General features: G+C 38.1%; 1 protein-coding gene across 3 annotated transcripts in view; it reads right to left on the reverse strand.

Moving 5' to 3' along the window:
* PPP4R3A (protein phosphatase 4 regulatory subunit 3A) overlaps nt 1–23,202 on the reverse strand; it is a 35,612-nt gene extending 12,410 nt beyond the window's left edge. Inside the window, exons 1-7 of one of the 3 annotated variants that reach the window (XM_065906828.1) lie at nt 22,301–23,202; nt 12,285–12,340; nt 9,250–9,348; nt 5,117–5,734; nt 2,087–2,164; nt 1,889–2,005; nt 1,346–1,462 (exon numbers count right to left, since the gene is read on the reverse strand). In XM_065906828.1, coding sequence (XP_065762900.1) covers nt 1,346–1,462; nt 1,889–2,005; nt 2,087–2,164; nt 5,117–5,734; nt 9,250–9,348; nt 12,285–12,340; nt 22,301–22,442 — 1,227 coding nt within the window. In that variant the 5' untranslated portion in view covers nt 22,443–23,202. Of the gene's footprint in view, nt 1–1,306; nt 1,463–1,888; nt 2,006–2,086; nt 2,165–5,116; nt 5,735–9,249; nt 9,349–12,284; nt 12,341–13,188; nt 13,702–22,300 lie in introns of those variants that run through there. The other 2 variants (XM_065906827.1, XM_065906829.1) reach the window with 2 other exon arrangements.
* Between the last annotated feature and the right edge of the window lie 1,459 nt (nt 23,203–24,661).

A 24,661-nucleotide genomic window follows, 5' to 3' on the forward strand; every position in this document is an offset into this window, starting at 1 on the left:
TTAAAATAAATTTAAGGAAAAATAGCTGATACCTAAATGTCTCAAATTGGAGGAAATAGGATTGTGTTTTTTAGAGAGCACACAGGAGAACAAATATAGATATTCCAAATGACACAGAAAACTGACTGTTAATTTTCCTGATGCTCTACTATGATTGGTTTTCGTGGCTCATATAGTAAATAAAAACTGAGGGATTCAGTGAGAAAATCTCTGCTCATGCCTATATATGCAGTATAGGACCGACAAGGAGAAAATGCAGACAGTATATGGAAATGATGTTCAAGACTGGGAATCAAGACGACTACAGCACATGAATAAAGTACACCGATGTGTGTTCAACTAGTGGCTTACAGGGCTAACAACAATAGTCCTTAAAAAACCTATATGTTTATTTAGGTTTTCAAGATAGGACTATTTTATAAAAGCAAAATATAATATTAAACAGTTCAATCTGGCACTTCCTGCACCTACCCTGACACTATAATTTTCTTGTAAAATTATTAAATATACAAGTTTCTAGGCATTCCACTTCATTTTGACATCACATTAAGATCTTTTTAAAAAGTAAAAAGTATTTTCTATTTTGTAAAAATACGATAAGCTGGAATTCTGCATATATGTTTTTTCTAAGAGGTGTCTTTTTTACCTCATCCCTTAAGAAGGAATTCAGGGCAGGATAGTATTTTTAAGTAACAAAGCACTCTCAAGATTTTATAAGGGAAGGAGGAAGTAAAAACTCAGGATCATTGGTTTAATTATCTGAAAACAGAGCACACACACTTAGTGCTTCCAGATACACCATGTACCACAGACTCTGGAAGCACCTTTCACATCACCAGGATACACTCTGACTCTGAAATTGACAGGTGTTACAGGAGATGTGTAACACACACACAGGGTGTGTGTGCATGCCTCATCATTCTTATTGATTTTGAGACTCTCTCCCTAACAAAACCAATGTTTTCCTCGGGAAATTATTCATAATTCCACAAAGAGAAGAACAATTTATTGACTAAATGATATAAAGAACACAACACAGCAGGTTAATTTCAGAATTAAGAAACTTCATCTCAAAAACTTTTTTTTTTTCATCTCAAAAACGTTTAAAGAAATTTAAGTTGAGCATTATCAAATAACTGCTGTAAGACAATTTATAGACTGAGACAGGAGCAAATTTAGGAGAATAAGTCATGATATTATGGCTATACTTTTCTCAAACATTATTTAAATCTTTAAGAAATGAATAATAAATATAGTTAAAGCTCCCCATGTATAAATACTTACTATTAGCGCAAATAATATTTACCTTGTTGGTTATTTTTTGCTCTGTTAACTTCTTACTTACATCATCATTCTGTTGTGCCTCCTGCATGACAAACTCTCGTACCATGGATGGATTATATTCAACCAAGTATGAGAATATATCAGTAGCAGCACTTCGCACCTGTGTATCATCCATGCCCTGCAGATAAAAAACACTTATTTCTCCTATAATAAAAACACGAAACTTGCAGCTATATAAATCCAAAATCTAACAAATAATAATAATTAAAAAAAGGGAGGTCAAGGAAATTCTGCCATATGTAAAGTTCTTGTTCTATGGATAGTTATACTTTCTATTCCTATTTATTTTTCTACTTTAACATTTCAACGAATAGGCTGCAAAGTTAACAAATTATTAAAAATATGGAAAACTCCTGTGAGTGTCCCTTCAGTACTGTGTTACAGGCTATCTAATACCAGGACTTTATAGCTTTTTAACTTTATGTAATGCTCAACTGATATTAAATATTGGCTATAATCAAATAGTTGCATGTTACATAAAAAATACAGTACTTTGTGGATTAAAAATATAATGGGAATTAAGTATAAGGAGAAATAAACTTACAAGGATGACTTCTAAAGCTGGTAATATACCCATGTTTGACAAAGTCTTGAAAAAAGCATCTCTGTTTTGAGGTTGTAGCGTTTGGGAGAATGCACAAAATTCTTTTAAAAAGTTAACCTGAAATTAAGAAAAAAGGTAAGTAATTATAAAAGGTATGTTGTTTTAGCTTCATGCCCTTCATAATATCAAATTTCTTACCAACTCTTGTCTTTTTTCCTCATCTGTTGCTTCATCTGTTAGTTGTGCAAACAAATCTGTCAGAAATTTTTCATCTTCCTGTGAAATCAAAGGATAAATTTAATTATGCTAATATTAAGAGCCACATTATAAATATTTTAGGTTTTGCATTCTCTACCACAGCTACTCAATTCCACTGTTATGGCAGGAAGCGACCATAGGCAATGTCAGTGAATGGGTATGGCTGTGTTTAGATAGAACTTTATTTACAAAAACAAACATGGTTTATACACTCATAGGGTTTATACATTCATAGGGTTTCATAACCTTAACCTTAGAAGTTAAGGTTCTATAACCTCTCAAATGAAGACAAAACTTCCTTCACATTTTAAAAACAGAAATTATTCAATTACTTAAAAAGCTAAATTCAAAACTTTTAAAGAAACATTATTTAAAGATTTTCACATACACAGTAATTTAACACATAATCAAATTATTCTGAAAATGAGTCAAATGATACTCTTCTAGGATACTAATCTGAGCATGTGAAAGTTAAGAGGACAAAACTTGGAAATAACATATGTTGTCCTATTCTTACCTCTTTATAATTGAGACACAATTAAGAAATTTGCCCAAAGCCCAATCACAGTTAGCAGGAAGGTGGGTAGAACCTTCCTGACTGCCTGTTCAATTTTTTTCTGCCACTAGTTAAAATTTTGTTTTAATTCCATACTACCACATCAAGTAGAAGTAAATTCAATAATACATGCCCTACAGTCATGCCTGAGTCACCTCCCGTCAGTTTATAAACCCCATACTCACTGCTGCAAGTGGTCAAGAAACATTCTGCGATACTAGGTATCCCCACCTTTACTTCTACAGCACGAATGCCACACCTCAGATGGCATCCAGTATCAAGATCCACTTCGGATATATCCCAAATAAAAATCTAATGATTAAAAAACAATCTCTGCACTGCTGCGAAGTATAGAGAATTAAGAATGCTCCACAGTATTACACAGAATATAACCAGTCAATGGTAAGGCTTATGCCCATGTACAAGGTGGGTAAGAACCTGCTTTAATTACTCCTTGTCAAAAAATCCGTAAAACTCTTCTTTCTTCACAGCAGTACTTTGGATATAAATGCTTAGCAACAAGAGAACAGAAGGACTGCAGCACTGGCAGTCAGCATTTTACAGAGCATACTGCAGGGAAACAAAACTTAACCTGAAATTATTCATACTTAATGAGTAAAACTGGCATTTTACTGGTCTGAAGACCAAGAAAAACAAGTGACAGATCCCTGTGAAACAAAACAAACGAGAACTATGTGGAGCTAAATAAAAGGACCAACAGCACTTAGGACTATCCAAGGAAACCAGGAATCAAAACTATACCAGAACAAAGGATCTGTTAGGTAGCTAGCAAAAACGAGCTCCTTATCAAAGAACAAATGAACATTAGTACCAGAACCCTTCTTCTTCCATTATCCATCACAATATACTATGTAGAGGAATACTGTTATAGTTACCAAATTGTATTGCTTGTATTATTTGTATTGAATGAAAAATAGGTCAAATTAGTCAATGTCAAATGGGCTTATCACTAGCTTCAGAAAAGCAGTTTTGGTAAAATTGACCTTTCTATTTGAATTCATATATGTGTGTATGTATGTGTGTGTTTATGTATATATATGTCTGTATGTATCATATATATATGTGGCTTTGTCTATATATATATATAGATACTATATATATATACATAGACACACACACACATATATATATAGTGACAAAACCAGGATCACTGAAAATATAGCAATTTTCTAAAAAGGAATAGACAAAATTAAATTTACAGTTTTATTCATAACATATGCTACCAAGCAGCTCTTGCTGACATTTATTCGCTTCATTTTTTAATATAGCAAATCTGGGTTCCAAATAATTGTTCTATTTGTAGATCTGGGGTGAGGTCTTAGAGCTCTCCAATCTCATCACATGTGTGTTACTGTCCCAGGATTCTGGGTGGGATCACAGCACACAGGGTGTGCAGCTCACACGTCTTGACACCGTGAAGGCGTGTCTCAGCTGGACTAGACTGAGTCATGCGCCATGGGATCAGTTACTGAGAGATTCTCTGACTTCGGGGCTGCTACAAATGCAGATTACCAGCCAGCTCAGAGATCTGGATTGTGGGTTTTGTGCAGAATCCAGGATGCATCCTAGGTAGTTCTGATGCAAGCACCCTAACACACCACACCTGAGAGACTGGGCATACTATAAAAAGAAAATTTGGAGTTTAGGTTTAATAGGCGATTAATAGATATTTAAAATAATACTCAAGAGTCTTGTATCATGTTCAATGCTTTACAAGCATGCATCTTATTTAATCTTCAGATGACCTTACAGGGTAGATACTAATATCACCAACCTTAGGATTAAGAAGTTGAAGCTTTTAAGAGATTAAGAAAGTTGCCCAAGTCACACAGCTATTAAGTGGCAGGCAGAGCTGAAACTCAAATACAAGTCTAACCTCCCCACACTCTCATCCATTACAAAAGCATGCCTTTTGGTAGGGAGACAGGCAGCTGTAACCTGCCAACCTCTTCTATATTCTCTTGACCCTAAAGCTAGACCTTTAGTAAATAATTACCCTGGAGTTCTCCAAATATTATAGAACTTGTATTCTATATTTAATGATATATTTCTTGGCTTCTATTTTTTCTTTCCTGTTCCAATCTATTCGGTTTTATGCCTAATTGATAGTTTAATATCCCTAAAATTCTACATTCAATTGTTTCATTAAGATCCCTTCCCTATAATTTCTTTGAGCTAGATTTTTAAAAAAATCACCTTTATTATCCTTAATCCAAACACAACCTTCTGTGTCCCACAATATTATATATAATTTCTTGCAATATCATCAAAGTAAATACCTTTAAACAAAAAATAAAATTCAACTTAAGTGCCTAAAGGAACAGAAAATTTTTGCTGATTGGGCATCTTTTTAAGCAGAAAAAAATAAATAAATAAAGAATGATCTAACTTACCTGTAACATACCAACAATTTCTACCTTATTGAAAAAAATAAAGGAGTGAAGGGTTGATAACATATTTTCTTCGAAGACTGAAGGGGTAGGTAGAACCATATCTTGTATATACTGAACTCTGTATGTCTGATGAATTTTTTGTTTCAACTCAGGATCTGATATGGGAATCACTTCTTTAAACTTGGCTGTTTTTGTTAGAAATTCCCTATGTTTTCGTGGTTGTGATAAAGCAGGATCATATTCCAAGCATCCAATGACGTCCATTATACATTCCTCAGAGAACATAACTTCAAAAAGAGCAGTTCGATTCAAGAGGAAGATGCCTTTGATAATTTCATACAAGTGGTGCAGTCCTTCAATATTTTCCAAATCCTCACACACATGAAAAAGCTCTAAGAGCTTTTTAATATAACCCTCATTTTCCAGTGCTAGTGCAAGTTTTTCACGACGCAGGGGAGAAGGTAAGGATGATGCCACAAGTTCTGCAATTTCCTCAAGACGACTTAATTCACAAGATGGCAATTCTAAACCTGGTGATGACATATCATCGAAACGCTCCTCTTCAGACTCATCTACAAGGTCCTGAGTGATGTCCACTGATGGGTCCTTTCCTTGAACCTATTAAACAATATTTGTAATAGCTGAAGAAGTATAATCAAAGCAAATCTAAATGATATTCTTAGATATAAGAAATGTATAACCAAACTCTAATGATGATTTTCAAGATTAGAACTTTCTTCAAACTTGACACAAATGCCTGCTTTTCTAAGCACATTTCTGTAAATAATACACACTTTTGATTTTAAGGAAGGAAGTTCAAAGTTCAGAAATGTAATGAGCTTCCTCATAAGTACAAGGTTTATCAGCAATGGAAACATTCTAAGATCCACTAAAGTATCAGTGATTGTTACTTAAGAGTGCCCTGCAGACCCATAATAAAGAGGCCTGATGGTAAAACACCCATTCATCAACAGACCAGGGCAAACCCCAGAAACATTCCTAGCATTATGCTATGGTACATCCATTAAACTCTTTAAAGTTTAAGTAAAATTCAAACAAATGCTGTGACCATAGAAAATATGTTATCATTGCAAGCAATGGAAAAATATTTAATATCAGTTAATTTAGAAACCAAAGGAAAAGAGCACATACAAACTGGCTTTGGACCAAAATGGGTCACTGATCTGGTATAAATGCTGGCTGGTAGCCCAAAACTATGATTCAGAACAAATGAGCTGGGAACAAGTGCACCCACATAAAAATAAAACCACACAAAAAGGAACGAAACCTTTATGTAGTAGAGCTATGCCCTGAGAATACCTGCTTAAAGTTAAGTGACCAAATCATGAAGTTTTCCTTTCTACACATCCAAACCTTTACCTTTCAAGATCCCCTAGAAGCTCTAAAGTTTGTCATAAATCCCAACCTTATGTCAGTGTAGGGACTCTAATTATAAAAAACTAACTTATAAGTCTTCATAATTAAATATAATTTAAGGTAAAAGAAACTTTTTACAAAAGGTCAAAGACAAAAAATATTTTGGAATGAGATGAGTTGTGCTCTCCTGGCCCTATAATCTGACACTGGCATTAAACCAGCTCAAGAGGCCAAACTGAATGGCAAAGGGATGGAAAAAATAAGCCTCATATGAAATGATGAACAAACTTAAGTTGCTTAGAACGGTCAAGAGATGTTGATGAGTATCAGAGGGAAGCAGACCTGGACTAAGTCCTGAAATATGCTGCAAGGTGACACCACCCTGACCTTCATCCAGTGGGCAGAACCTCTAACAGGAGCCAGGCACATTCACAGCTTGTACCCGGCGTGGTCTCAGGTTGGCTCTGGATTTCTGAAATTACACAAGGTCTCACCACAGCTTCAGACTCCTAATATTCAAGCTATGGCTTTGCCTATGGAAACATGGTAGGCATCTGATTACAAATGAAAAGGGATGAGAGCCTGTAATTGTACTGAAAATGATATCTTCTTGAGTGAACTCGCAAATATGAAGACTCGACAGGTAATCCAAAAGATCTGTGTTTAGGAATCTGATCTGCTTAGGGAAACAAGGTGAAATTCTAATATTTGACAAGTATGATTCAGTCTTGCTTTCAGAACAGAAGCAATTTGAGAATGAAAATTTAAAAAGGAAACAAGGCTAAGCTAGAAGAAAGAGCTTTCCTGGAGAAAGGATAAATCTCAGAAGTCAATCTGGATATAAAGAAAATGAGAATGTGAAGACCGTAAAAGATGTGCCATCAGGATCATAAAAGTCACTGAGAAATGACACTTTGAACATGAACTATGTAACTATATCAGAAAAAAACAACAAAGTAGGCATGATTCCCAGGAATGTTTTACTATAGAGAAAAGTATACAAGTACTACTAGTGTCCCAAGAGAAAATGAAGAATTTATGGTGTTACAGACTAAGGAAAAGTGTAATAAAGGTCTGAGAATTTTAAAGAAGACCCAGGCCCAACAGTAACAGACTGAGTCCAGGTCTGAGTTAAATGCTAGCCTAATAAAAGATTGTGTGCAGGGTGGGACTGTTCATCTCAGGAAAGTGAAAAGGAAACATGATTTGTGTGAATAACAGATACTTTCAGCACCACCCTGAGCTCATATTTCATCTCTTCCTATGGGAGAACTACAAATGACAAAATCTAGAGGAATATACTGTAAAAAACAACTGCATGGGGCAGAAAGCAAAGAAAACATGAAGACTGCATAAATACATATATGTTAGTTTTTCACCTGTTAAGAGAAGGAAAGGGGCAACTATAGAGGTTAATTTATGAAACACAGCTGAGTAGAATGATACAGCAGAAATAAACTTTGCAAGTTAAGGAAAACCTGTGTCTCAAGAAGAGAGGCTTCCATAATCTATTAAGGTAGTGGCTCTCAAATGTCATGGTTCACCAGAGTCACCTGAAGCAGGCACTGACAGACAACTGCCAAACCTGGCCCACTACCTGTTAATAAAATTTTACTGGGAAGAGAACGATGTTCATTTGTTTGTTGTCTATGACTACTTTCTCAGTACAACAGCAGAACTGAGTAGCTAAACAGTAGTTAAACAGTGTAGTATACAAAGCCTAAAATATTTACTACCTTGCCCTTTAAACAGAGAAAATCTGATCCAGAAGGTTTATTAAAACTGGTACCTACCTAAAACAGAATTACTGGTACCTACTCATAGAGTTTCTAATTCAGCAGATCTGGGATGGAGGTCTCATAATTTGCATTTCTGTCAGATCCCAGGTCATGCTCATCCTGCTGGATCACACCTTGAGAACCAATGAATTGAAGAATCTGCTGAAAGTTATTTCTTCTCCAGATAAAATAAACGTGAAGATAGAGAAAGTATCCTTAGGATATAATGTTCTACATGAGTCTTTAATAAGAAAAAACAGCTTGAGCCACTAGAGTGCATTATCAATGACCATTCACAAAAGATTGTGGAGATATTGCCACTAGACTGAGGTACTAGGAATTCCACTAAGGAATTCTGGAATCAACTGAGAACAAAAATGATGAAACTGAAGAGATGGTCAAGAGTCACAAGAAGTTACTGAACAAAGAGTAAGATAATCAGACTTCCATTTCAAAAAAGATACTCTAGCTGTGTAGATCTGGGATGAATGCAATAAACCAAGCAAGAAATGATGGTAGCTTAGAAAACCAACAGCAGTGAAAATGAAGATAAATGAATGCACTGAAGACTTAAGAGTTTAAGGACTGAATGGACAGAGAGGATGAAGGAAGGATAAAGATGTTTCTGACTTCAGCAACTGAATGGCATTTACTGAGATGAGACAGATAGGAGAATGAACAAATCTCAGTGAGATTATGCTCAGTTTTAGACTACTGAATTTGAGATGCTAGTAGCACTCATGGAGGACAGCTCTGAAAGGCAGGTGAATATAAAACTCTGGAGTTCAGCAAAGGTCTGGACTGGGTATGCTGGTGTCAATAAACTGTGCTTTCCTATAAATCAACTTTTTCACAGACAGCACTAATCTATATGAAATGTGTCTCTATGCATTTTAAAGCATGAGGCATTAGCTTAAAGCTCAGCAAAACACAAAATGCTTAAAATGAAAGCATGTTAATTTTCTAATTTTAAATTACCTGACATATCTTCTCCCAAATTTCATCACATCCAGCTTTTTCTTGAAAGCTGAGGGCCAAGTCATAATTTTCTGCTTCAGACCACACAATCAAAGTGTCCTTAAGAGAAAAAAAGAAGTCTGAACGATTAACATATATTATCACAAACTACTTTAAAGGCAAACAAACAAAGCAATAGGGAAATGAGAATAGTACTCATTTTTATTTTTTGCAACATTGGTATTAGTCATTTCCAATGTTCTTTTACACTTTATCCAATCTATAAAATGAAAACAATGTTCTCCTTAAAGAGAAGTTGAACCAATATATGAAAAGCACTACAACTGAGCACACAATCCAAATGTATCAAAAGATACAAACTAAAATTATGTCAGTTTGCTTGCACATTCAGTCACATTTTATGCTCTAGTCAAAACGGCCAAAGAGAAAGTCCTGAGTATTTTAATAACAAGGGTATATTAGGAGGATGGGATTAGGAGGATGGGATTAATAAAATAAACATAATTCCTCCTCCTAATTGTCAGTAGCCAGTGTTCTTTACCTGCGGCACTTGAGGCCCACAACATCCTTCAAATTATCACGTGTTAAATTTGTAACACGTGAGCATTTATCTGGACACAGGTTTTTTTTTTAACTTTTACCCACATTCAAGAAGCAAGATGCTCCTAGCACACCTTTATTTTTCATACTGACTTTTTTTATGACAGTAAGTTTAATAAACAGTTCTTACTAAAGATGTAATCTCAACAAGACACCACAATCACAATGCCAAGACCACTTTACATTTGCTGTAGTACAGTCTGTATTCTACAATATGCATGGTATAATATTATGGGGTTTAAGATATCTTTTCAAGCTTGTGTTAGTCGCTTAGTTGTGTCTGACTCTGCAATCCCACAGGCTGTAGCCCGCCAGGCTCCTGTGTCCATGGAATTCTCCAGGCATGAATGCTGGAGTGGGTTGCCATTCCCTTCTCCAGGGGATCTTCCCGACCCAGGGATCAAAACTGGGTCTCCTACACTGCAGGCGGATTCCTTACCATCTGAGCCAACAGGGAAGCCCCTTCAAACTTACTATATAAAGAAAAATAATTCAAACTGATTAATAAGTGAAAAAAGCCAAGCCAAAGTGAGCTGAGCATCTGGCTGGAATGATTAAGATTCCGTATAGAAGAGGAAACCTAACTGCATTATAACAGGTCCTTTAAGACACCTTAAAATACAGCTAGGTTTCCTCTTCAATACGGAATCTCAATCACCTTACACTTTTCACTACCTTGGCAAGGACACTCTATTGTACACAAACAGATCCCATGTTCAAAAATCTGTCTGCTAAACTTCATTTAAATTCTATTCAATCATTTAACTATCAATCATGAGGCCAATAATCTCTTACTGAATTAAAGTGATGCCAGCCAGAAGTACATAAATGATCCTAACTGGGTTGTGCAGCACTACTAACAAGATAAATCCACAAGTCTTACTCAGAATTTTTAAAAAAAGAACTCAAAAGAGTCCTTTTTATTACCTTCAAGAACTTCTAGAGATCCCAGGCAAGCAATCTGTTCCACAGTGACTGAGTAGCTATTCAAACTCAAAATAATTTACATTAACAGTGTAAGATCAACATGGCAGAGATTAGTCAGCTGGGTGGCCTCCCTGAGCCTCAGTTTGTCTTTAAATAAATGAGATAATACATACTGTTTTGAAAACTGGTACTAACATAAGATTCACTGGAAGAAGTCTAAAACCACTACCACATTAGTAATGAGTTTAATACAACTAGAAGCAACCGTTCTGCTACAGTGTATATTCAGAATCATCTGGAGGCTTAATCAGGGCACAGCTAGAAATATGCCCTTAATTACCCATTTGACAAATTTTTAAGTTTGAAAATTTTTAGGAACTGCTCCTCTGTTTTCCTTGAAGAGCCTAATTTTCACCAAATCATCTTCCTTATCATCCAACAACCTATAGGTTAAAACATATAGATTTGTTCATTCATCCTCAAAACAGATTCAGTCTTTTCTTTTTCTAAGGATGTGCTTTTTTACTCTTCAGCTGACTGAAACCTCAAAATGTGAGTTTAAGTATATCAAACATCAAAATCAAATACTCTAGTCTCCAGCCATTCCAAAAGAACCCGAAAGTTTTCTTAAGAACAACAAATACAATAGTGTTAATAGACCATTAAACCATCAAGAAAATATTTCATATTGTACCAGTGCTTGTTGGACAAATAAAATAAAATTAAATAAATTTAGGAGTAAATATCAAATTTCCTATGTATTATCTGTGTGACCTCAAGCAAATCATAACCTTTAGGTATCATCTAATATGCAAAGTAAAACTAACTTCCCTCTAATAGTATTTCAATGGTCAATGAAAAAGCACTTTAGAATTCATTTATAAATATATATATATAAATGTGTTGGTAATGTTTTTTAAGTTATTTTATATCTGTACCTTCAGAGCAATGAGGAGCCTGATAATAATTTCAGTGGCTTTGTAGAGAATTCAGTATTATCTATCTGTGTATATTCTGAATAAACACCAATTTTGGTGACAGTGCTTGTAGGCATTGAAAGATTTACTTTCAGATATCTCTTGCATCAGAAGGGTACAAGAGAGTTTACCCAAACTGAAAGTTCTTAAAAAACTGTTACATCATTATAAGGTCCTGCTCAGGCTATGTAAGAAATCAGATTCATATTCATACCAAGTTGCTGTATAGAGATAGGAATGTTCCTCCGGCACTACTAGCATTCACAACAGCAAAGAAAGGAGCTGATTATTTCACCAGTGGTCACTTTTTAAATTCTCTTTAGGAGAGAAAATTGTGTAATTTCAGATGTAACTTGTGAGAAATAAGGCTCAGCTGTTCAAATATCTGAAACTGTATTTTGGAATTAGATATGCAAAACATGTAATCTGCTCCAATTTTTCACTGTAAGGAATCAGATGGTAAATCTTCCTTTAATCACCAAACCAAGAGGATAATATGCAAAATAAAGCGCAACATCTTCAAAATTTTACCTGTTGTTTCTGGTATGCAGTATTTGGATTTATTTTGGATTCTAAAAGTAGAGAACCTAGGAAAGAGGGAAAAAACACACACATTCCATTATGTAACTGCAAAGCAGCAACACTGTATTATTACATACACACACATTTCCTTTTTGAATGTCTGATGCGCATACAACTTCAGTACAGGAAATATTACTTTAAAACAATACGAATTTAAATATAATAGCCTAAAACCTAAGAAATGCTCACTTCAAACATGTTTACTTTTAACAAGACAGACACAATCAACTAGAGAGTGAGTACTGGATGGTAACAGAGATCTAACCACTCCTGTACAGGTAGGGAAATAGCACAATGTGAAGCCAGATGATCTGGGATTAAATCTCTGATATACACCATTATTGAGAGAAATGCAAATAAAACACGCAAATTAGCATTGTAAATAAAATCTGGCTAAAACAAGAATTTACTGATAAAAGTTTGAAAACATCAGGGATGATTCATTGACCAAGTACATCCCCAAATTGTGATTCACCTTCAGAAAATCTTATATTTTTAACACAGGAATTACCAAACTTCTCCATCTTCAAACTATCAATTTACTTCTCAGAACAAGCTTAATTTGCACGTATCTGTTTTTCCCCTGGCAGTATCACAGAATCCTAAGACTCAGGGTATTAGAATATTGTTCCCTGTGCTATACTGTAGGACCTTGCTGTTTACTCATTTTAGTTGTAATAGTTAGCATCTGCTAACCCCCCCACTCCTAGCCCATCCCTCCTCTACCTTCCTCTCTCTTGGCAACCACAAGTCTGTTCTATTAATCTGCTTCACAGAAAAGTTCACTTGTGTCATATTTCAGATTCCATACATAAGCGATATCATATGGTGCTTGTCTTTCTGTTGGACTTACCTTCACTTACTATGATACTCTCTTCAATCCACGTTGCTGCAAATGGCATTTTACTTTTTTTTTAAATGGCTGAGTAGTATTTCCATTGTATATACGACCACATCTCTTTATCCATTTACCCTCCTATGAACAAGCTGTTTCCATGTCTTGGCTATTGTAGATAGTGCTGCAATGAACACTAGGGTGCATATCCATTCCAATCGTAGTTTTCTCCAGTTACATGCCCAGGAGTGGGGTTGCAGGATCGTATGGCAACTCCATTTTCACCTTTTTTGGGAAGAACCTCCATACTGTCTTCAGTAGCAGCTGCACCAATTTACATTCCCACCTACTGTGTAGGAGGGTTCCCTTTTCTCCACACCCTCCCCAGCATTAATTGTTTGTAGATTTTTTTGATGATGGCCATTCTGATTGGTGTAAGGTGGTATATCTCACTGGTGTTTTTGTTTGCATCTCTCTAATTAGCAATGTGAGCATCTTTTCCTGTGCCTGTTGGCCATCTGTATGTCTTCACAAAGAACAAATTTTAAAACTAGATTTAGGGACTTCCCTGCTGGCCCAGTGGTTAAGACTCTGAGTTCCCAATGCAGGGGGCCCAGGTTTGATCCCTGGTCAGGGAACTAGATCCCACATGCTGCAACCAAGACCTGGTGCAGCCAAATAAATGAATAAATATTTAAAAAAAAAAAAAAAAAAAAAAAAAAAAATAAAACTAGATTTATACCTCTCCGCCTGGAGAGGTATAAATTGTGTTTAAGCTGGAATCAACCAAGTCCAGTTTAAAGACAAGTTCTGGCCCAAAACACTTAAGAAGCATTTTCTCTGCAGCTGTCTCTCATCCAAGGCTTTCATCTCCCATTACATTTAACAACTGTTTTATCCATTCTAAATAGTGACCAGACACTTGAGAAAAAGGTGCGCTAACATTTCCAAATTGAACTAGCTTTGCTTTAAATTCACTTACTAATTTTGATACTGTCTTGTGTTAGTAGTTTACTGACCCTTCACTACCATGTACTCATAATGGTGCTAAATGGTACTGAATATCTAAGTAAAATATCAGCATTTGCCAAGTTGTGGTGACTTAACTTGCAAACACCCAGTCTAAAAATGGGCAGGCAATGGTTCTGAACAGATACTTCTCCAAAGAAGATGGCAGTAACAAGAAAAGATGCCCAACATCATTATTCATTAGATAAACGCAAATCAAAACCAAGAAAAGATAATACCATTTCACACCAAGTAGGAAGCCTATATTCAAAGACAGATAATGACAAGAGCTGGCAACTGTGTGGAGAAATTGGAACCCTCAAACATTTTTCTTGTGGGTATATAAAAAGGCATCTACTTAAGTTTGGTAGGTCCTCAAAGTGTTAAGAGTTACCAGCAATTCCACTCCTAGGTATATACAAGAGAAATGAAAACATATGCCCACACAAGTATGTGTACATACATGCACGGGAGCATTATTCATAATAGCAAAAAATGCAAACAATCCAAAGGTCCAAATACTGATAAATGGATAAAGTGAAACACTATTCAGCTATACAAAGGTACCAAGTTCTGATCCATGCTATAACAGATGAACCTTGAAAACATAAGTGAAAGAAGCCAGTTACAAACGACCACATATTTTAGGACTGTGTTTATATGAATTGTCCAGAATACGCAAATTTAGTGGATACGCAGACTGGTGGCTGCTTAAGACAGGGAGGAAGAGGGAACAAATGGGTGCTAATGGGTACATGATTTCTTTTAGAGGACAAAATGTTCTCTCACTGTGGTGATAGTTGCATAACCCTGTGACTATACCAGAACATACTGAATCATACACTTTAAATGAGTCAATTAGCTGGCATGTGAATTCTGTTACCAAAAAACCACCTAAAGTGTAAATAATCATATGATGGAATACCATACATTGTTAATGAACCAAATATATGTAAATGCAATAATGTATATGAACCTTACAAACATGAATGAAAGAAGCCTCAGACAAATGTATATCCCATAAGTCCATTTACATAAAGTTAAAAAAGTGCCAAATATTAATCAATGGTGTTAGAAGTTAGGTTTATTGTGGGGAAGCGGGAGAGAGTGACTGAAGAGACATGAACTGGGCTTCAAGAATGCTGGTTATGACGTGTTTTTCTTTTAAGAGAAGGGGTAAAACAACACATGGCATAGGGGCTGGAACTATTTTATCACTTCAAGTTGTGATTTCAAGAAACACACACCTGACTTGGCAGCTGCTAAAATGAAACACTCAGCATTGGTAAAACTGTTATTTTTTAAGAACCAGTTTCCATCCCCAGTCCCTGTTCATTTGTTTCAAAACTCTCAGTAATGTTACAGCATTAGGAGGACTAGAAAGGAAAAACTAATTACAAATTATCTGAAGTTTGAAGTGCTCCCTCCCAAAGTGCTGGCTAAAACAAGGATAAGCACATACCAGAAGTTTCAGGTGTTAAAAGGTTTTCTTTCTCCTGGCACACTCAAGATTCAGGGGACGTATCTCTCCTAAAACCCATTTCAGCCATATCCCATGGTTTTAGTCTACGATAGAACTTAAGGTAGTCCATTTCTGATCCCCAAGTACCACGTTCCCTAAGATGTCAGTAGGTTGTAGAGGCTGGACCATAGACAGCAACCTTTTAATTGCAGACTAAGTAAGATAATAAGGGAAAGACATGACGCTGATGTATGGCAGAAACCAACACAATATTGTAAAGCAATTATCCTTCAATTTAAAATAAATAAAAATAAATTTAAAAGAACCCAGAAAGACCTATTTCTAGTTTTATTCCTAGCCCATCTATTAGGTTCCCCACCCCCACCTTTCAGTTCCTATTGGATCAAGTTATAAGCACTTATCCAATCAACCAAAAAAGAACCAGTTGAGTGTCAACATGTACTTACACAATCTTTCCCCTCAACAAGCTTGCTACCAGTCGCTACAGTAGTGAGAACAGTAGTTCCATCCTAATAATAAATGAGTGTGGAAGGGGATGCAGAGTTCAACTGTAGGTGAGAGGTATTTATCATGGTAGTAGAGAAAACAAGGGGAGAAAGAAGAGAATAATCCTTAACAGGAGACCTTAAGCAAGATCAAGGGAGTTAAAGAAGACACATGCTTTTGATCATGGATAGATCCAGCATATATAGCTTAACAACTGAATCACATATGCAAAACAGCTCCCCACCCCAATTTGAGAAACATATTCATCCTCTCCAATGAAATAGATGCCTTCCTTTATCCTCCAAGGGGAATTCATTCTCACCACCCCGCTACGATACCATCTCTTCACACATCTGAGAAACCTCACATATTTGAGAAAGACACTCTTATACAGACAAGAGAAAGACAAGCCTAAAGAGCAAACTCCATTATCAAAACTTGAAAAAGGCCTTCCCACTTGAATGAGTCAGAAGGAAATATGGAAATGCAAAAACAAGAGAGACTGATGAAGCTAAGGGGAATGCATCAATTAAACTTGTCATTGTAGAATCTATCACAGCAAAATCAACTACCCTCAGGTGAACTACATACTCCTGCACAGCATACGCTTGCCAGTCCATCCCAAAGCTCTGATACACCCCCAAGTCGGTATTTATGCATATGTATACTTCAAAAAATAAACAGGGTCCTTAACTCTCATTTACTATTACCAAAACTGAACATCAGCACAACCCTTTTGGAGGATCATTTATCTTTATCTAAGAAGCTTTTAAACACATATTACTCTTTATCTAACAATCCTTCTAGGAAATTATCCTATGCCCTCATACAAGTGCCAAGCATATGAATAAAGATTTCATTAGCAGTGTTTGTAAAGGTCAAAGAAAACTAGAAACAATGTCTGTGCCAGCTATACTCACAGTGTGGGGATCTCAAAAGGCCTAGAAAATCAAAACTATTTTCATAATATTACTAAGAGATTAGTTGCCCTTTTCATTCTTATTCTCTCAGTGTGTCTACATTGATACTGCAACAGAATGAATGCAGAAGCAGAAAAAAATCCTTTAAAAAAATTAAGCTGGACATTAAAAAGATATGTAAAAATGTAAAAGAAAAGACTTTTGAAGTCTAAGCTTTAACGTGGTAAACACTGATATTTTTTGTTTAAACAAATAAAGTTTTCAGAGGTCCTCAGTTTTAACACATTAAAGGTATCCTAAAGGAAAAAATTTGAGAAATGCTACTGTCAATAATGCTATACTTTGTGAATACTATGCTAATTTTAGATGAGATAGAACTGTATGAAAAAGTGAAAGTGTTAGTCAATTTGTGTATCCTGACACAAACAGATGCCCCAAACATACCGATAAAAGGGAGGTCTATACACTCAGGAAATAGGAAGACAATGGTAAAGGGGAAACTGCCCACTCATAACATAACCAAGACAATCATAGGTAAAGCTGTTATGAACTGACAGCAAGAAAGAGTGACCATAAAACAGTACAACTATGAGTATGAATATTTAAATCATTAAAAATGTTCCCTCTCTACTTCACATCTTGGGTCTCCTATAAAATGTGATCACTTCTCTAGCATCCTGTTGCAAACTCCCAACACAACCCTATCAAAACGAAACAAACACCCCCAGGGATAGGGTAAGAGCAGTTAGTACATGCAAAAGAAGTGAAATGAGAGAACGTAAAACTAGTGCCTGTAGTATGGATCCAGCTAGGGACAGCTTGTTTGCTGTTCTAATAAACACTCACACAATATATGCGTGCTCAGTCGCCAGGCTACTCTGCCCATGGAATTTTCCCCACAGCAGTAGTGGAGTAGGTTGCTATTTCCTACTCCAGGGGACCGGCCTCACCCAGGGATTGTACCTGCTTCTCCTATGCATCCTGCATTACAGACAGGATTCTTTAACCACTGAGGAATAATTCATGCAAATCTTTTAAAAGAGAAAGATCTTATATTAAAAAAAAAAAAATCTAGGTTTTTGGCTGGGTACAGGAGAAAAAGATCCCAAAACTATCCAATCAAAGAATCAATGCACCAAGACTTAAAGTCAGGGTTGCTTTTGAGTATTAACTTAATATATAGTGCCTGACCCAGAACCTAACACCAGGACTCAATACTCTCTTTTTTAATAGCATGATCAGAATATCATTTCCCTGGCATCACTTTATTTCTGAACAGTAGAAAAATTAGTATTGATAACAATGATCTAGAAACACATTATAAACAAGAGACTAAGCATCACAGGCTCATTGTACTGCTTAAGAAAAACATTCTAGGATACAATATTTACAAAGCATTCCATAATTGTTGAGACTTAAATCTTCTGTTATACAGTTTAATTTAGCTGGAAAATTCACTTGTTCAAAAGGTATCAAAAGGAATTAATGTAAAACCAAAAATCTCACCTGCATAGGAGATTAATGTAATGCTTTAAACCTATAGTAGATCGGTATTCCAGGTCCCTCCCACTCAATTTTGTGGACCACAAAGGCACTTAAAAACTAAACTGAAAGCTCAGGAAAAAAACTTGGTAGTGTTACATTAAGAAGTCTCACACCTCTGTCAGCCTTCAACACTCTCCACCCCAGTTATACACAGCGTAGCCGATGCCCTGAACTCAAGTTATCACATGTAACAGATGATAACTAAAGGCTTGATTATCCTAAGCCTATTAATTTTCCACAATGCAGGACTACACAAGAGAAAAAGAAAGTGCATTTAAATCATGTTTTCAAAGTGAAATAGTTCTCCCACTGAGTTCTTCGTGGTAGCTAAATTTTGAAATGCTTATTGTTGCAAGATCATATACTACTTTACTTATTTACAAGAATAACATAGAAAATGCTGATTCTATCTCTGTTCATTTCTCACCACAGCAGCCAAAACAAAACAGACTTTCCTACCCAAAGTGTTGACCTCTTCTCCTATTTATCTACAACCAAGTTCTATCAAGAGGTAGAAGCACAGGATTCCAGTTTTTACCATTAGCTAGCAGTGATACCCTGAACAAAACATTTCCTCATGTCTCATTTCTTCAGGCCTCAAGTAACAGTGAAAATCAAATCTTTTTAACTCTGAATAAACAAGTCAGAATTAAAACTATTAATGTATATTAATTAAAACTGTTAATATTAAAAATTTATTGATTTTATTAATAAATATTAATTAAAACTATTGGATGTAAAAAAAAATAAAACTTAAAGTAAAAAACATAAAAACACTATTCTTGATGACTGGCAAGTAATCCAGAATAAAGAGTACCAATGTGATTTTATGTTCAAAGATATCCTTTAGTATGCGAAGAAATTCCAATTTCTTTATCAATTCTAAAACTGGTAGGAGGTGGTAAAAATCATAATGGAAAAAAAGAATGACTTGAACATAAAATAAGAAAGTAAGCAACAAGCTAATATGTACAGCATAAACTGGAAGAAAATACACTAAATAATCTTTACTGAAGATGGAAACTTACAAGTACATTGCTATGATAAAACCTGAGAAATTAGGTAATCTATCTTTGTTTTTAAAAAAGGATACATTCCAACAGCGTATTTTGCTAGCAGGAACCCACTGAATAAGGATGCAAGTCAGAAAATGGGTTCAGTAGCTAGTGGGACATCTCTCCTCCAAGGCAAAGTGAGCTACAGACTGTCAAGCCAACTCAGCTTCACAGGGGAAGGGCACATTTGCCCAGAACATGGACTGACCGAAGACACAAGTGCTTCCATTCAAAAACTGCCTTCTTGATTTTTCAGGTTAGTCTATAAGCTCCTCTAACAAGATAAATGACTCACATGGAAAACCAGAAAAAGAAAATTCTGAATTATCCCGTAATGGCAAATGAGGGAAGCACACAATCATGGATAACCCAAGCTAGCAGCCAATGCAAAAATTCCTACATGTGGCTTGGAGACAAACTACAACTTTAAATAGTTAGGTTACAAATTTGTCTTCATTTCCTTTGAAATAAAACTTGGGTCTAAGTATAAAGCAGCAAACGAAAGCAGACAATAATATGGGTGTTTCAAACACACTGTAAACAGTTAATATTAACTAAATAACTGATAATACGAGTTTCAAGTCATAGTCAAGAAATCTCATTCAATCTGATACCTCTCCCCGAACTCAGTTTGAACACTGATCTTGCTTTTTAAATAACCTAGCTATGTGATCTTTGGTTCTTTAGCTTCTCTAGGTCTCAGTTTCCCAATCTGTATATAGGGCTAAAAATAGTACCTACATCAGAAAACACCAGAAGATACAACTGGCACACAGCAGACACTCAATAAATTTTGACTATTATTCCTATTTGGAGTTTTCCTGTTAAAAAAAGAATCATCAAAAGTAAAAATTATTTATAAAGGATTCACAAATATCTTGGAATTTTCTAGCCTACTTCTGGATTTAGTTTTCCTAATAACTTATAAATTGAACAAGGACACAGTCAATTTTTTTTTAGCTCTTTTCCAAAGATAAAAATGGGGGGGGGGGGAGATTCTTGTATTATTGTGGTAAAAGAGTATGATTCCCTATGATAAAATGACATTAGGACTTAATGCTTTAAAGTACTTTAAAGAAAGGACTTTGTATGAGTACAATTAAACACAAGATGTTGTTACCTCTTATTTTAAATTATGAGATTTCAAAGAATTCATCTCGAATCTACAAATGCTTTCATCTTAAGTTAACCAAACCTATAAAGCCTATACTTTCCAACTCATCACATAAAAAGTTTTCCAAACAAGCAAAAACACAGAACTTAGAGTAGCTGGTAATTATGTGATAGTCATATACCAAAGTAAACTAACACTTCACATTCAAACTTGTATTTTAAGAGGCAAGTAATATAGACCTCAGAAAAATATATCCAATGAATTCAAAACCCTTAAAATGCCTCCAAGAAAACATAGTTTTTCTCTGCTTTTACTTTGGGGGAGCCTTATAAAGTAACCTGTAGGCAATATACTCCAAGTTACTACTTTTCTTTCAATTCAAATTGAAAAGCAATGTCCCTGCAGTCGTCAATTACAGAATGGTGAGCCTTATCTGTTCCATGGAACTGGAGTTCTCTCTAGGAAGTCCAATTAAAATTCCTTAAAATGAGTTTGTAATAATTCAGATACAGAACAACTACAATCATAAACTGAGATAGTTAGCTACCATAAAACTATGGGATATTGTTACAAAACAGGTTTTCATATTGAGAGGAACAATTTTGAAAAAAGTTTTACCCCATGTCAACTTTTTCTTTAAGGGAAATTCACGGTATGCCACCGGGGGAAGTGGCAATCCCTGAAGAGTTGAGTCTTTAAAAATGTGAAAAGCTTATCTTCAAACAACTTGGTCTTTGAACCTTGAGAGCTGTTTCAAAATCTGTGAAGCTTACGCATCACTGGGGCAATCGAAAGGTTCTAGAGATACTTGCCAACTTCTCCCCACCTGTTAACCGAACCAAACTATGAATACATATTTAAGCAATCAAAAAGCTCGGATAAAATGACTCCACACTTGCGGAACGTTTACACAGTGAAACTACACACAAAAACCTTCACTTCTAATGAAAAAGACAACTAGCACTGGGGAAACACCCATCTATCTTCTTACGCAAAGAAATATTTTCTCTGCCTAGTGCACAGTTGCCAGATCCATGAACCAGCGCTGCCAACCTGCAACAGGATTGGAAAGATGCAGCAGTAATAATGTGTTTGGGCGGGGGAGTACAACAAAATATTCTTGTTCCAAAAAGCGAAACTGTTAAGAACTTTCTTAGCTCCGAGAAAAGTTTCATGCCTGCTCTACAGATGGATGAACTAAGGCAGAAGATCGGTTTAATCAGTACCTTTCTCAAGGTCACGCTGGTGCACAGGAACGGCCCGCTCCGGACTCCCGCGCCCACGTCCCCGACCTCGCCACACTCCCAGGCAGCTCCGCTCAAACGCGACCGGGCGCTCAGAGACCGAAACACTCTGAGAGCTCGCCGGGCAGTTCCGGGAGTACAGGGGTGCCGGGGCCCGCCCTGCCCCGAGAAGGCGGCAGCTGCAGCCCCAGCCGCCCTCTTCGTCCTCCCAAGGAGCGGCCCAGGGTTTCCAAAGAACCGGGGAGGTGGCCCAGGGAGACGAAGAATTCACTCACCGTCACTCTCGGCCCTAACAAGCAGAGACATGCCCTTCAGGCGCTCCACGTAGCCGGACGACACATGTCCGGTGCCCCGGTCGTCCCACTGCCGGTCCTCGTTGAGGGTGTAAACCTTCACCCGACGTCGGGTGTCGGTCATCTTGCCGCCTGGGGGCCGGACCCCGCCGGAGTCGCCCGGGAAGGGGGTCCGGGGAAGGCGGGAACACGCCCGCGACCCGAGTGCTCCTCGGCCTCACTGCCGCTGCTGGCCGCCCCGGAGCCGCGCTGCCGCACGCATGGCCCGCCGCGGGGCCGAGTTCTGGTCCCCGCCTTTCCTCGCCTCTGGCTCCTCGGCGCTATTGTCCAGGCCCGGGGAGCCCTGCCGCCCCAATCGGGGCGTGCAGCGCTTCGCAGCTTCCCGCTTCGCCGCGCTAGGAACTCGGGGCGCGGGTCACTGCCGTGCTCCCGCCTCCGCCATGATCTCAGCCAAGCCGCTTCCCGCGCCGCCACCGCCTCCTCAGGCCGCCGCCGCCATGTTTTCCTTCCTTATACCTGGCCCTGCCACCGTAGCCGGAGGCTGTGCTCCACTCGCCTGCTTCAAACGTCCGAAGCTGACGGGCGCCGGGTCCCGCTCCAACTGCTACCACTGCGCGGGAGACTCCGAGAGCCCCCAAGCGCACGAGAGCTTCTGGCTACCGAGAGTCCCTATCCCTCCGCCGCCGCCGCCGCCGCCTCTTCCGTCTTCCTCACCGAGCCAAAGCCGCCGCCATCTTGGTTCGCCCCTCAATAGTGGCGCGCGGGGCCACCCAGGCAGCGGCTGCAGGGGCGGCCCGCTGGCCCCACCATTTAAAGAGACGGGAACGAAGCTGTGAGCCTCGCAGCGGCGGAGGCCTCGGATGGAGGCGGGAGGCGGGCCCCGGGTTGCCGAGGTGGCGGGAGCGCAGGGAGCGGAGGAGGCGGAACGCTGGTCGCGCCGGTGACGAGCCGGGTCTCCCTCGCGCTCCCCGCACGCACCGTCGTGCGAGCGCAGGGCGGGTGTGCGTCCGTCGCGCCCTGTGTTCGTCATCAGCCCCGCTCCGGATTCGAAAGGGCGTGGAGCCCGTCTCTGGCTGCTGCGCGTTACGACGCTCTTTGCCCGCGGGGCGTTCGGCGTCTGGGGTTCTGGAGCCCGCAGCCGTGTTCACCGATGGCTCGCGGTCCAGACGCCGATCCCGGCGGGCATCAGGCGGCTTAGGCCTGGGGTCCTCCCATGCCCGCCCTCCTCCGCGAGTATCCTGTCCGAGCCGCCTTTGGGGCTGGACTGGGCACCCGGAGCGCAGAGGTCGGTAGCGCCGGAGCCTTCTGGCCTCGGGCCCTTTTCCTTTAGGAAGAAATAGAAAAGTTTTTAGGCCGGGAGGTCAGCCGCCGGTCCTGGGCGTTGCTCTGGGGCAAGCACTGCGGTGCGAGTCTGGGGCCCGGGGGCAATTTTCTACTTCTGGTCCTGGGACCAAGCTTGAAATTACAAGTCTAGATCCTCCACTTACAATAGCTGCTACCTTTGTTCCTCTGTCCTTTGTCAGAATCGTTTTCTAGCTCTTCATGTTGCGAAAAGAACTTAAGGGTTTTACAGAGACAAATGGGGTACTGTATAATCATATTGAGTAATTTTCAACGTTCAATGTTAAGCGCTGTTAATCTTCACGGAAGAGTGACGTTCTCATTCCTATCATACAAACAATAGCTACCATTTTACAGGGCTTTTTATTATTTGCCGGGCCATCTAGGTCATTGCTGGCCACTGGGGGAAAAATGTGGGTTTCATATGTAGCGTTAAGGTAGCCACTCCTTTAAAAGTATGAAGCAATTGCTGAAACTTGTGTTTTTAATGTGTTAAGAAAAAAACACCTGCCATGCCAGTTCTGCAAGATTCCAAGCATTAGCCACTGCAGTGTCCCCAAGACTGCACCCTGAGGGGAATTCAGGATGGGGGAAAACGGCAAGTATTCTGTGGTTTGGATTCCCTGGCTCCAAGAAAAATAAGATATACATATCTATGGAAAAATTTCTATGACCACTAGATTCTAACATCTTCCCCAATGTAGAAAAGCGCTAAAACCATTAACTCAAGATGTCTGTTATTTGTGATTTACAGTAATCTTTTTATGCTTCACTAGGAATGCTTTTCCTAACAAAAAGTTTGTATGTATTCCTAGCACCTCCCTTATAACTTGGGAGCAGTACTTTAGCGCTAAGAGCCTGTCGCAAGGTCTATAGCTATCAGTTAAGATCTCTGAATAGAACTTAACTCACAACTTTTACACGGTGTCTTTTTCAGCTGACAGTTGAATGCAAAATATTCAGTATAAAATTAATGAGATATTTTGAATGATTATTTTCATG

The sequence above is a fragment of the Muntiacus reevesi genome, chromosome 15, assembly GCF_963930625.1.
Source record: "Muntiacus reevesi chromosome 15, mMunRee1.1, whole genome shotgun sequence".
In the NCBI taxonomy this organism is placed as follows: domain Eukaryota; kingdom Metazoa; phylum Chordata; class Mammalia; order Artiodactyla; family Cervidae; genus Muntiacus; species Muntiacus reevesi.